Consider the following 13,737-nt stretch of genomic DNA (forward strand, 5'->3'; position numbering starts at 1 on the left):
ATGTCAAGGTCATATAAAAAGGTCAACTATAATGACGTCATTTAGGAATTGTATCAATTTTGACATCCGTCACATGTACTTAGACCTTAATTGATCTAAACTCCACTGTCAAATATGCTTATTATTTTAATATATGTTAATTGCCGGGTCATGACAATAATATTGCTAAATTTTGTTCAGGTTTATACTATACAATTTCTGTTTTTAAGAGGCCGTTTAATACTGCAAATGTTTGTCTAAAAATGATTTACATGTTATATTTCTACATTGCATTACAACTAAAATCATCTTTAGTTAAGTTATTAGTTAGAATATTTTTCTGTTTTTATAAGTAACAAAAAGGTCGACTGTACAAATAGCAGTGCAATCATTTGTAATGTTTTAAAAATAACTTGTCGGGTCAGGTTTATTTTAATAACCTTATCAGAAAATTTGAATTACAGAAAATTTTAGCGGATCAGTTTTAAACTATCTTAAATATGGACGCTTAGATGATAAGTATTTTCAAATAAATAAGCATGATTTAATCTAACTAGGACGAAAGCAAATTGTGTTAAGTATGCTGGACTGAAATTCAACACAAATTTAACACAGTAAGATAATGTAGATTTGAGCAGAGTGGCTTGAGCTAACATTCCGAACTCTATTTCGTCATTTAGAAAATATTAAAGAGTGTAAACAAATGTATATTTTTATTACAAAAAAGGGAACTTTTTATTGCACTCAAATCAAAACAGGAATGAAACAAAATATAAAAAATATTTTAAATATGGAAAATAATCCATAATGTTGAAAACAAATCAATAAAGACAATGATTATCAGGTGTTTTGTTTTAAAGGAATGTAGTAGATATTCAAAATATGAATGGCATTTGAATATCATTTGTAAAAATACAAGAAGCATTAAAAAGTATTTCCAACAAAATGTTTTTCTACTGTTGACTTACCTTTCCCTTTTCTTTTATCTGATTTAATCACTCAATTACTATTCTAAACATATTCACATTTCGTTCACAGACAAAGATTTATCACCCAAAATATTAAATGTACATTATATTATAAAATTTAAAAAAATTAAACGTGCATCTAAGTCTCCACATGAACAAAAATGGGCTTGGTAATATACTGCATCGATGGAGATTAGCATTAAGAATATAACTGTGTCTTTGATTTGTATTCATAATGTTTAAACATCTTTTAACAAAAGAAAAATACTTTTGGGGCTTTGTAACATTGCCTGGAATGTTTTCTTAAAAGTAATTAATAATGTAAACTCTCCTTTATTAGTACTCAAATAAATCCTCTTACATATAGTATCGGGAAAAAACTCTTATCTACATCTTGCCAATATATTGCTCGAGAAATTTATGTTTTTTAATGGGAAATAACCTTACAATTGCCAAAAGTTATGTCTTTTAGATAGGGAGGAAATAGATTGTTATGAATTTTGATCATTGTTGATAATTCAAAACAGTCCAGTCTCATTTATATTGGTTCCGGTTTCCAAACATAAAATAATCTTGAAATGACAGCAAGACGCGTAACTATTCTTGCCGCATATATCTGAGTACTTTTAAGCTAATCAATATCAAATTGAGTACTACCAGACCAAATTTCAACAGCATACAGTAATGATCTTACAAACAAAACATAGTTTGTGCTAAAATATCTCTGGATACAGTAAATTTAATTAATTTAAGAGGACTAAGTTTGATAAGCTTATAACCATAAGATGTCAATATGGTGAGACCAACTTAATATAAAGAAAACAATACTCCAAAATACGTGTGCTCTGAAACATTATCCAAAACACAATCTAAGTCAACCTAAATATAAATCAGGAATTTTCTCTACATTTTTTTGCACCTAGAAATAACTTTTGTTTTGATCGTATTAAATTGCTTTGTAGCCATTATTTTGATCATGCCCTTAGCAAATGAAGATTGTTATTAAGATTATCTTGTATAAATATTGTTAAAACACTGTTGTAATAAATTGTTATCAGTACAAAAATTTCCATAAAATAAAGAATAAAACTGACAATAGACCAAGAAGTATACCCTAAAGAACGTCAGCATTTCTGTATCCCATAGATTATTTTTTTATGCATAACCTTTCCTGTTCTGTTTCTAAAGAAAAAGCTAATAAACCATTCCGGAATTGATTTAGAGATTCTACATATTTTAAGTTTAATTTATGAATGAGACCATTATAACAGAGACTATCAAACGCTTTTGAAATATCACAGAAAAAAAATAATACAATAGTAATTACCATCATCACTACTTTCCATAATAGAATAATTATTGTCTAAAAGTTGGTAAAAGTAGATTTTTCAGTCGAAATAACAGCCTTATATTTATAAAATAAATTGTTGGGGTTTTAATATTTTATATATATGGATAGACATGACTCTCTAAAATGTTTAATGCTGCAGTAAAACTGGTCTGTAGTTTGATGTGACAGATATTTCATTTTTCTTAAACTATGGAATTGCATGTGCAAATTTTCACCAATTAGATTTTAAAATAAAGTTTGATAACATTTTAAAACTGGTGACATAAATTTTGTAGTTTTTATTACAGTAAAATTTTATAAAGAAACAATACACATCGAAATGTGATTGAAATTGTTAAATATTTTTAAATCTGGCGCACACCACTAATGATTTGTAAACTTTAGATAGAAATTGGAATATAAATTATTTGTACTAAATACTTTTTATACAACTGATTTCAAAAAAAGGAAGCAACGACTTGATACATGCAAACAGGGGTATCAACGCAACGTTTACACACCGATGCATCCCTCTATACTTCATTAACCCTTGAAAGACACCAAAAATGCAATATATGCGTTAACTGGAGTACTTTAATTTTCGCAAACCAATTTTTGACAAAATAAAGCTGCTAAAGATTTTCACGTTTACAGCCGTATTAATTATTTACATCTTAAACTGTTTAAAAAAAAATCAGTCTTTTTTTAATTAGTTATTATTTGCTTATCATTCATAACAGCTTTTTTAAAGTGTAAAATTGGATTGTCCATAACAAAAAAAAAATTAAATTGAGCAAAACATGTACATGGATTTGAACGTTAACATTAAAAAAATCAACGCTTAAAATGTATGTTTTCACCATACTTTACCGCTTTCTGAAGAAGACTCCATAGAACGGTTATGGTTAATTTGAAGAATTATCTTCAAATTTGAGAAATTGTCTGCAAAAAAGAAACCGAACTGATAGCTGATAAACTAAAACTAATTACACTCTGTAACAACCTTATTTTGATATTCATGATAAAAATACCTGTAGATCTACATCCATCTTCATACTTCATTTTGCATGAAACATATTCTTTGGTAAAGTTTACTGTATTCAATAAGCATAGGTTTGGCTCTGGAAGTTCTGTAAAGCATATATTTTTTTTGAATTCAATGCTGTTTTATGGTACTAAGATCAAGTAATACAAAGTAAAAAAGTAAATAAATGGTCGGTATTGTTTTTAGATTTTAGAGTTGTTTATGTTACGAGCTATAAAACGCATTTCTTGTTTGGATATCTGATGAACGTTCCATCATTTCATGATATGCTACATAGTTCCTTATGTATAGCAGTACTATTAGGTTACATCACGAACTGGTCATGTAATCAGACTAATTATACATAGCAGGACATTTGTTTTATTGGTCTTGATCAATCAAATAGAGAGAAAACATGTATATTAAATTCCAAATAGAACAATGGAAAATTTCAACTATATATAACATTATGCCTAAATATGATTATTCTATATAAGCATCATCTAATTGGTCTAGAAAACTCCGGGGTTTTTACTGCAATGGTATGAAAATGATATGAGCTTACAATATAGACAAATATGATTTGTAGGCGAAGCCCTCGGGATAAATAATTTTTACTTTGCAAAATAAATCTTTATATTTCCCCAACCATCATGCAATAAATGCTTATTATTGTAAAGCAATTGATCATGCATAATAAAAAAATAAATAACGTAAAACATTTTAAAAATGCTTCGTGTGGTTCTCAAATATTGTTCAAAAATCGATTAGAAAATGACATTGAAGCAAGAATTATTAAAGTATCAAAATTTTAATTCCTCCCACAGACTAAAATATCAAAATATGGGGGGGGGGGCTATAAAAAAAGAAATTGAACCTCAATGTCACCAACAGGCTTTGAGTGCATCATGTGCATGGTGATTTTCAAAATGCTGAAAACAAACCTTCTAAAGAGTAAGTTTTGCGTTCCGCAAATAATTCTCTGAAGTGCTCCAAAGTGTCAATAATAAAAAAACCCCAAATTTTAGGAAGTTTATTCTGTTTTCAGAATATCTATGAACCATTACACGGTTTATACGATAGAGAACTGAAATCGATTTAAATAACCTGACATTAGATTTAAAATTTCCAAAAACAATGATATATCAATAAGAGGTACCTTCTATACTGCTGAAATCTGCCACTACATACTTAATGTTTGGTGTAAGGTTATAAAGCATATTCAAGGATGGCTTGAAACCAGGCATACGAATGTCACAAAACTCGCAATCGTCAGTGTTCGGACAGGAACCATCTGAAAATATTGTTTTAAAAAACTCTGATGAAATGAAAAATGAAGAAGATTTGCCTACCTTGATTTGAAAATGTTATGGTAATTTTCCTTGATTTTTTTTCTCTTTGGTTAAGTGGTTGTTTTGTCACATTGTTCATAATAGCAAATGTATTGAATGGTAAATTGCTTATGAGGTTATCTTTAGCAGAACCTGAAGATATATTGAAGCTGATGTTTACAATTTTGAGTTAAATAAAAAGTCTTCAAATTATGTTTCTATATATCTAATGTTTTGCTAAAAAAAATTATATATTCGATCAAAAGAGAAGCATCGTCTTTCATTTTAAGCATACTATTCGTGATACATTTATTCAATAGGCTAATTTGTTTCATTCGTTTTAAGATCTATACCAATGAATCACATTAAAAGTAAAATTCTCGTTATCTTAAAGATCGTTTTCTTTGAATATGTTTTTTTCACTATCTAAATTCAAGCCAGTTATTTTGTTAGAAAGGTTATGAAATGTTGATTATCAATTCTTTGATGAAGCAGGTGTCATCAACAAAATGAAGGCAAGGTTCTACACTGCGATTTTAAGCCTTGATTAAAAAAGAGCTTATGAAATCCAAGTCGCATGCAACGTGTATCTTATTGTAAAGAAGGTCAATAAATTACCCATCAATCTACCTTCAATCTTCGGATGATTCTACCGTGCTATAGATTATTTTTTAGTAAAGAAAAAATCCATACATTAAAGCTTTTAATTCTTTTTATTTTCCTGTATCTTTAGAGCTCTTCTTCGCAAGCTTAAGAATATTAATATAGTCCAAAATGGCCACCACCATCCACCCCTCTTAAAGTATTTACTCGTTTATACCCCGTCTTCTTCATACACAACGATAAAGTACAATTTACTAATCTATATCCTTGCAGATTAAGTGAGAATTGTCTATGGCTTAGCATTGCATGTATAATAATCATAATAATAAACCTTTCAACTCAAAATAAAATGCAAGGGTAATGCTTTTACATGCAGAAACCTTCTCATTTAAGCCCCTTTCACAATTGGCGCACGACCACTTTACACCACTTTACAGCGATCGAAATGTTTGAGCTTCGCACGAGCTCTTGCATACGTTGCACGAGCCCTCGCTTACGTTGCACGAGCTCTCGCATTCATTGCATACGTTTTATTGGTCGCATCAACTCTCCTCTGAATAGTGGACATGCACACTATTAAGACGCGACCGAATGCGATCCAAATTATCGCAGTGCAGCGCACGAACATTAGTACGAACGTTTTACAACGGTTTGTGTACTCGCAAGAGTGATACACGATATATAAAGATCGTAAGATAAATCGCTGGTGTTTATGCGTCTGTTTTGCGACCGTAAGACTGTTGCTCAACGTGTCTCATGTAATTTTGGAACGTTTTACTATCATTGCACGACTAATCAGCCTCAACCGAATATGCCATACTTTGCAACTAGCATATATACCCTGTATAAGTATCTCTGTTTCAGAACAAAATTCACAATATACATTTATTGCATGATGGTGAGGAAAATACATGTATGAAGATATATTCCCTCAAGAAAAAACCTATTTCCCGAGGGCTTCGCCTGAACATTAATGCAATAAAAGTTTTATTATACGAAGCAACATATGATTACACAAAATACGTTGATTTCTGATAATGTTTGACTTTTCAACAGTGGCAACATTAACGTCGAGATGTTTGATTTCCCATGTAACTGTCCCACTTTTCTTTCATAAATCATAAATAGTTAAGTTGGTTCTCAGATATAAAGAGAATCATAATGATTAAATTTTTTTTATTTAATCATATTTGTCTACATCGTATGCTCATATCGGCTTTTTCATTCCTATGACATCGTCCTGTCACGTGACTTTCTAGACCAATCAGATATAATAGAATAATCATATTGAGGTATAATAATAAATGCTGCTGCAGAATATGGGCGCTGTATATACCACCTCTGACTCGCACGATCATTCGTACCATGGAAGGCATAATCGCACGTTCAATCACATTGGCGCACGTTCAATCGTCCGATCACCTAGTCTCTCGCGCGTTCATATCGTATTGTCTTTCAACAGTTGTTTTCATTGTACAACAGTCGCATACAGACGCAAGATATATCGCAAGATTCAATGCGTTTACATCGCACAACGCTCGCTTAGATCGTGCAAATTTCGTACGAATACTTTTTTCACATGCGATTATTTCGGCAACAATTGACGATTCATATCTAATTTTTTCGGTCGCATGAATATTTGGTCGCATCTGCTCGTGCGCCAATTGTGAAAGGGGCTTTAGGATGAGAGGTAATAGGGTTAAACCTGTTTAGGTCTACGTATTCATTGGTCTAAAACAAAATTTAATTAAATTACATTCGAATGATATTACAATTAACAAACTTTTGTAATTTAAATCGGATAGCTGATTTTTTAGGTGGCCATCCCAGACCTTTTAATGGTTATATCATAGACAAATAGACTTCAACTGCATTCAATACATACTCCAATACAGTCTCTTTAGGTAATCAGTACGAAAGCCGAGAAGGATCATTCGAGATTCGAGATTCAAAATACGAGATTCGAAATACGAGATTCGAGATTCGAAATTCGAGATTCAATATCTAAATTAACCAATCAAATCATGGATCTGAAACCTGTATCCTAGCAACATCAAACTGTTCTAAATAAAGATCATTCGTACATGCCCTTTCCTACAAATAAATGTCTTAATAGCTCTTATATAGTGGTTATAACATGGTTAAATTAACATTGATGAATAAACCCCACACAGTATAAACAATTAAATTAGAAATAACACTGTTGGCTTTGCGAATCTAAGTGGTTTTGTTTGCCCTGTATGTATTTCCCCCCGAACAATTTTAACCCGAAGTGTATTCGCCCCAACTGTGTAAAAATCGGCTCGCGAAGAAAGATCTGTTTAATCTAAATGTTTTAGCTATGAAACGAAACTCAATGAAATAATCGACATGTCAAAATATAGGTTATGATAAAGTTTTAAACCATAGAAGATATAATGATTTACAACCTCAAAGACAAAAATCCAGATAAGAATAGTGTATTGTAGGGTATGGTAATGCCATTGTCGATATACAGGTGACACTCGAGGGCTCGAACTTCGATCTCTCGAAGTGAACTCATGGTCCCAATTTTTTCCTCTATATAACTAAGCAAATTTACTCTTGATCTCTCGAACTCCGATCTCTCGAAGTTCTTGAACTCTCGAAGTGAAACCTGGGTCCCGTTACACATATTTCATTGTTTTTCACTCTTGATAACTCGAAGTGGTTGTTGTGTACACACGCGGCCGATGAAGCCTATAATTATAGCTCCGCGTGGACCTTACCTGGATGGTTGAGTGAACCCCTGGGGGCTAGCGTAGTAGTGTTAATTGGTTGATTACGTAAGTGACACTACCCCTTGCTTTCTTCAAAGGATATATAGGTAATTTGTAAGTGATCTATTAATTTCAACAAATTGTGAAAGTTACGGTAAATGCTCTTTATTTAAAATATTCTAACGTAATGATTAAGAAAACATAATATGCTTAGAAGATTTTTTACGTGAAAAAACACACTTAATAAATACACAAGTACGTTCTATATTGTTTAAATTGAAGTACTGTAGCAGAAAATACGATTGAAATCATATCAGACTATCCTTCCATGTTATAAATATAATTTCCGGCTACTATAATTTTAGAACCAAGATTAACGGAACAAAAATTTCCCGATTTTTTTAAACTTTCGATCTCTCGAACTCTTGATCTCTCGAAGTTTAATCATGGTCCCCTGAAGTTCGAGTTATCGAGATTCACCTGTATGAGAGAGAGAGAGAGAGAGAGAGAGAGAGAGAGAGAGAGAGAGAGAGAGAGAGAGAGAGAGAGACAGACAGACAGACAGACACAGAGAGAGTTTTGTAGTGTCAAATTCAGTTTTGATTTAGAATTTGAAATTGATTTGATTTGTTACAAGCATATATAGACAATAATTAAGCCTCTAAAAGGAGAAAAGAGGAGGTAGCTAGGATAGGGCAGACCAACAAGCAAGCTTTAATTTTAACGGTGTTAGCGCACCTGTGATTTACATCGACTCTCTCTCTCTCTCTCTCTCTCTCTCTCTCTCTCTCTCTCTCTCTCTCTCTCTCTCTCTCTCATCACCTAGCATTTCCTTTTCCGTGAGGGGGTTTGGGGTATTTGTGATGTCTTACATTAGCTAGCGAAAATGATAAAAAAAACTTTAAATTGTGTGCGGATGTTGTACTGCAATAATCTGTTTTCAGTATATACATTTCAAGAGGGGGGGGGGGGGGCTATAAAGTCCTAATTAGTTTGCCAATTATTCTGTCCCCACTTTGTTTTCTCTTCGTTTTCCAGGTTTTTTTTTATTTGGCTCGGCAAATTAATATAAAACTTTTTGTGTAGCTCCATAACGATGCACTGTAGATAAATTATGAGTAGTTTTACTTTTGATAAACAGGTACATATCCGTCCTTGATTTTTAATTTGACTCTTATAATCGGATTTAATATTCCAATAAATATAGGGTAGGAAAGAGTAGACGGGACTTTTTTGCGCATATCCTACTGTACCATTCATTCAACACAGGTATTAGCACTCATCGAGTTCGACTTGCTTTCCTTTTTTTCATCCACTGGATTTAAAGCTATTAATTTTTGAAAATATTTTGAATTTATGGCCTGATTATATATAAATAAGAGCTGCGCTGGTGCATCTATTTACCCAAATGGACCAAAATATAACCAAATGAATCTAAAAAATTTGACAAAATTAGTCTTAAACGTACGACTCTTTTTCAATTCTAATCGGGTATGTCCTTTAGAAAAATCTTGAACCACACACATTTTAGCAAATAAAACGACAATTGTTTCATTTTTTTATTGGGAGGGAGGTGGTGCCGGTAAAGGACATGTATTGCTTGTGGCAGTTGTGCTATACTCTCATTTGTTATAATAGGTAATACTACATATTGATATAAAATGAAAGTTTCAAATTACACTGTACATAGCTTCTATCATGCATTTTGACCCGTGCGATAGTTTAAAACAATTTCAAAGCATTTAATGTAATTCAACCGATCATTTTTGAAATTTAATTTTCTGGATCCCCGCCTGATACGTCCGCCTTCTTGTATATTAGAATTACATGTACGTTGACCATATGTACACATTAACTTAATCGGTTATATGTTATGGGACGATAACATTTTTTATCAATGTTTTTGCAGGATATGTAACAAATAACAGTCTATTTGTTGGTTTTTGCACTGATTATTTGAGATAATTTGCCGCCATCTTTTATGCATTCCACACACCACTCACAGTTTCGTTATTTGGTGTTCTGTGTGTATGGCGACAAATTGGTAAATTTGCACCACTCACCCCTTGTAGCTTCATCCTGATTACATTTGATCTGGCTAAGTGTAATGTAGTAGTATATCAAATACACACATCTTTGTTTGCAGTGCTTATTTACATCCTTAGAGATTTACTTACAAAAAAAGTAAACATTTGTATGACTCATATGTTATTATTGTCAAATTTGGTGCGGGGGGGGGGGGGGTAGGAAACTACAGAGAAACTTAACTTGGCTGTGAAACATATGCTTTTAATCTTTCTTATTGATATATCAATGAATGAATTATAACAAAATACATGTACAACAATTAATTTTGAAATATTCATGCACAATCAAATTTTTAAAAAGTTTTACTGTTCTCTGCACAAGAAATCGGCAATGTGAACAAATTGACACCCTATCATCCCTACCTTTAATTGTAGAGAGTAGGTATCCTTCTATATTGAAAACAATTCCAAAAGTAAGACTCATAATAAGTTGTTTACTGAGGAAAAGGAAAAAAAATTGTATTTATTAATAATTCCGTATAATGTGATAATATCTCAATGATTTGTTTATAATCATAGTACTAGTGTATCACTGTATGCATACATAAAAACGATAAGTAATGCTTATATTTATTAGTGAAACGGGACAGGTTATTTATATTTAGATTACATAGATTCATGTACTAATCTTCATGCGGGGATCTAGAAAGGAGGGGGTCAGGGGATCTGGACCCCCTCCTCGGGAAAATTGGAGCTTATTAAATTTACATAGTAAATTTTTTTAAAATTGGCCTAGGACCCCCTACAGAAAAAATTAGCTACGCTTATGAAGTTCTCTACCATAACCGCATTTTTACACAACAGGGGTGAATAAACCCGGGTTTTAAACTATTACTGGTGGTGAAATACCCCAGGGTTCAAACGCATCAGGTGGAAATGCAACAGGGCAAACAAAATCACTTAGATCCGCGAAGCACACTGCATTATTACTAGTCTACTTAGATATTCTGTGTAAAAGTAAATACACATAATTATTTAGTTAGGTAGGGAGAAGTGAACATAGCATTTATTAAGAGCTATAAAGACATTTATTTGTAGGAAAGAGCATGTACGAATGATCTTTATTTAGAACAGTTTGATGTTGCTAGGATACAGGTTTCAGATCCATGATTTGATTGGTTAATTTAGATATTGAATCTCGAATTTCGAATCTCGAATCTCGTATTTCGAATCTCGTATTTCGAATCTCGAATCTTGAATGATCCTTCTCGGCTTTCGTAAATCAGGCATATCATGCGTTCCATGTCAAATAATTTTAACCTGTGCCAGTGCAAGTTCTTTTTCTATCTTCTTCTGTTATTTGTAAGTATACCTCACCTTCAAGATAAAAACTATGCATTGATGGAAAATTTTTAAATAATTCCTTGTTATATAGTACCAAAATATTACACTTTACGAATTATGAGAAAAAATGGTAGGAAAATATGAACATATATACATCACAATAATAAAAAGCTTATTTATGTTTTTACAATACCGGAAGAAGAAGCAACAATAAATGCCTAGCCTAAAATCTATATTTTGATTCCGAATGGACGTAATTTCGTGTATTATTTTATACCTACAAAAATTTATGGCTTTATAAAACTAATTTGTTAATTTGTGGATGATTTCAATTCGTGGATAAGAGGTACCCACGAATTCCACGAAAATTGAGCCACCACTTAATCTAATTACTCCACAGTATGTCTTGTTTTCAAGCCTAAACTAACGAATATCATTTTAAGATATCTCTTATATGCCTTTTGACCGTTTATCAACTCCCTAAGTTTTAGTATTTACGATTATTTATGTTGTCGGCATTTTATTGGGTATGTAATTATGTGAAGTTAATTATAAAAATTATTAAGACATGAGACCTTACAGGCTAGCATTTTTGTGTATTTTGCAGATTTCGCTTTATGTTAATAGTTATCCATGAATATGGAAACTTTACATTTTGGATTTAATTGCTAGAAAAAAAAATGAACAATGAAAAAAAAATTCTGGTTTAATGGAAGTATGCCTTTGTTGCTGGACACATTTCACAAAAAAGCAAAACATGGATATAAAAATCAATATTTCAAATTAATAAATCTCTTTTACTTGGTATAAATTATGTTTTCCTTAGGATTTTAGAGTTTACAATATTCAAAAGTCAAACCCTGAGTGTAGACTATTAAAGTCAAAATTGTTTTTATCATTCAAGTAATCGAAGTTTTTTACCCATATTATAACGATATTTGGCTGCTCCAATCCAGACATGTTTATTGACATTATCATTGTCTTTGGCAGGTCTTTGGCCGTTGATTTTACATATATTCATTGACAATGTCCAGTTTGCAGGTATTGATGCCACAGATGATACACCTTATTGCACACAAAAAGATGTATTAATTTCTTATATTAGCAAGCAAAAAAAACTATAAATGACTATAACTAGTCTTTGTACAAGTCAGTAGTGTACCAAGAGATAATGCTTTGTAATGCAGGGTATCTGTGGCAGCCTCTCGGAACTGAGAATATTTTAAATCGTAGTGGAAAAACGTTTAATCTAGTGTTGATTTAAGACCTAAGCAATGACATTGTGAACGTTTATGAGATATCTATCAGCACATTTCAACTTTTGTTTTGATATGAGCCTCTCATCTTTGCCTTTGCTTTTAGCAACTTATTGAAAATTCATGTATGCATCTCTGAAGACATTTGCTTTATATGTCCAGTATATCCAAAACAGCTTTTTAAAGAAATGAAATAGTTCATCTGTTTGATTGAAAAGCAAACTGTCAACAAGTATATATTTCATCTAAACGTTAAAGTAGATCCAGTGTTCTGTGATGTCATACTTTTTTGTAAAACTTTGAGTTCTTTAAAATTTGTGCAAGATGTTTTTATATATTTTATGTGAATATAAGCACATGGATGTAATTAGAATTACTGTTAAGTTTAAGATATTTTTGCAGCTTAATTTTATCCTAAATTTCCAATATTTCATACATTTTATCGATGCTAAGGGTAAATAACTCTTTTCTGACTTTTCTTTCAGTTGTATGTCAAAATGCCATATTTTTTCTTATCCCAACGATTAATTTGAAAATATTTTTGTAGTTTAAGTTTTCTGATTAAGTTGACAATAAAATTAAACAAGGTTAACAAATTTCTGCCCACAAAAATTTTACTTTTAACCCCCCAAAAAAATACGGTTTTCTGATGCTAAAATATGCTTTAGTTTATGTTTATCTGGCATCTCAAAAAGTGTGATGACATATATATTTTTTCTAACAATTGATGAAATTTAAGTCTATTAAGTTGAAATCAGATCGGTTTTTCAACTTTCATCAGAGAATTTAACGAGTATGAAGTTACCTTAAACTATTTAAATTGTTTTCAATTCACAAAATGATTAATTTATTTTAGCATTCTTTTATATGTAAAAAAAATGCAATTATTTGAGTTTATGTGTGTTAATACTGCATTAACCTAAAACAATAAAATATAAGAAAGTGATGAAAAACAAGGAGAACTTCAAAGAAAAAAAATTATGGTAATTACCTGCCATGAAAAACAGACTCCCGAATGTACATTTATGCATGACTGTATCGCTTGCAAGGTTTAGCTAAACGCTGTCGCTTCTTCCTGAATAACTAACACATGATTTTCAAGTACTTCCGGGATATTTTCCACAAATGCACTATTTA

At 31.5% G+C, this 13,737-nt stretch overlaps 1 protein-coding gene across 3 annotated transcripts; it reads right to left on the minus strand.

Annotated features, from left to right (window-relative positions):
• Positions 1-218: 218 nt before the first annotated feature.
• Positions 219-13,711, minus strand: LOC128186822 (uncharacterized). 3 transcript variants are annotated; one of them, XM_052856730.1, is made up of 7 exons: positions 13,592-13,711; positions 12,266-12,409; positions 11,321-11,377; positions 4,461-4,595; positions 3,309-3,407; positions 3,148-3,219; positions 221-2,826 (listed from the first exon to the last, which is right to left on the minus strand). In XM_052856730.1, the coding sequence occupies exons 1-7, from the start codon at positions 13,629-13,631 to the stop codon at positions 2,711-2,713; spliced, it is 663 nt and encodes a 220-aa protein (XP_052712690.1). In that variant the 5' UTR covers positions 13,632-13,711; the 3' UTR covers positions 221-2,710. The 3 variants fall into 3 exon arrangements, with proteins under 3 accessions (XP_052712692.1, XP_052712691.1, XP_052712690.1); XM_052856732.1 differs by having other exon boundaries at positions 219-3,219; XM_052856731.1 differs by lacking the exon at positions 11,321-11,377 and having other exon boundaries at positions 220-2,826.
• Positions 13,712-13,737: the final 26 nt, after the last annotated feature.

This window comes from Crassostrea angulata, chromosome 6, assembly GCF_025612915.1.
Source record: "Crassostrea angulata isolate pt1a10 chromosome 6, ASM2561291v2, whole genome shotgun sequence".
NCBI classification, from domain to species: Eukaryota; Metazoa; Mollusca; class Bivalvia; order Ostreida; family Ostreidae; genus Magallana; species Magallana angulata.

What these genes read in the sequence shown, in the direction of transcription:
- LOC128186822 (XM_052856730.1), bottom strand. Translation starts at nt 13,631, where the DNA reads ATGCATAAATGTACATTCGGGAGTCTGTTTTTCATGGCAG. An exon ending in CAAATATCGTTATAATATGG is followed by an intron (nt 11,378 to 12,265) that starts GTAAAAAACTTC and finishes TTTATCTTGAAG; the next exon opens with GTGAGGTATACTTACAAATA. An exon ending in AGATTTCAGCAGTATAGAAG is followed by an intron (nt 3,408 to 4,460) that starts GTACCTCTTATT and finishes TATGCTTTACAG; the next exon opens with AACTTCCAGAGCCAAACCTA.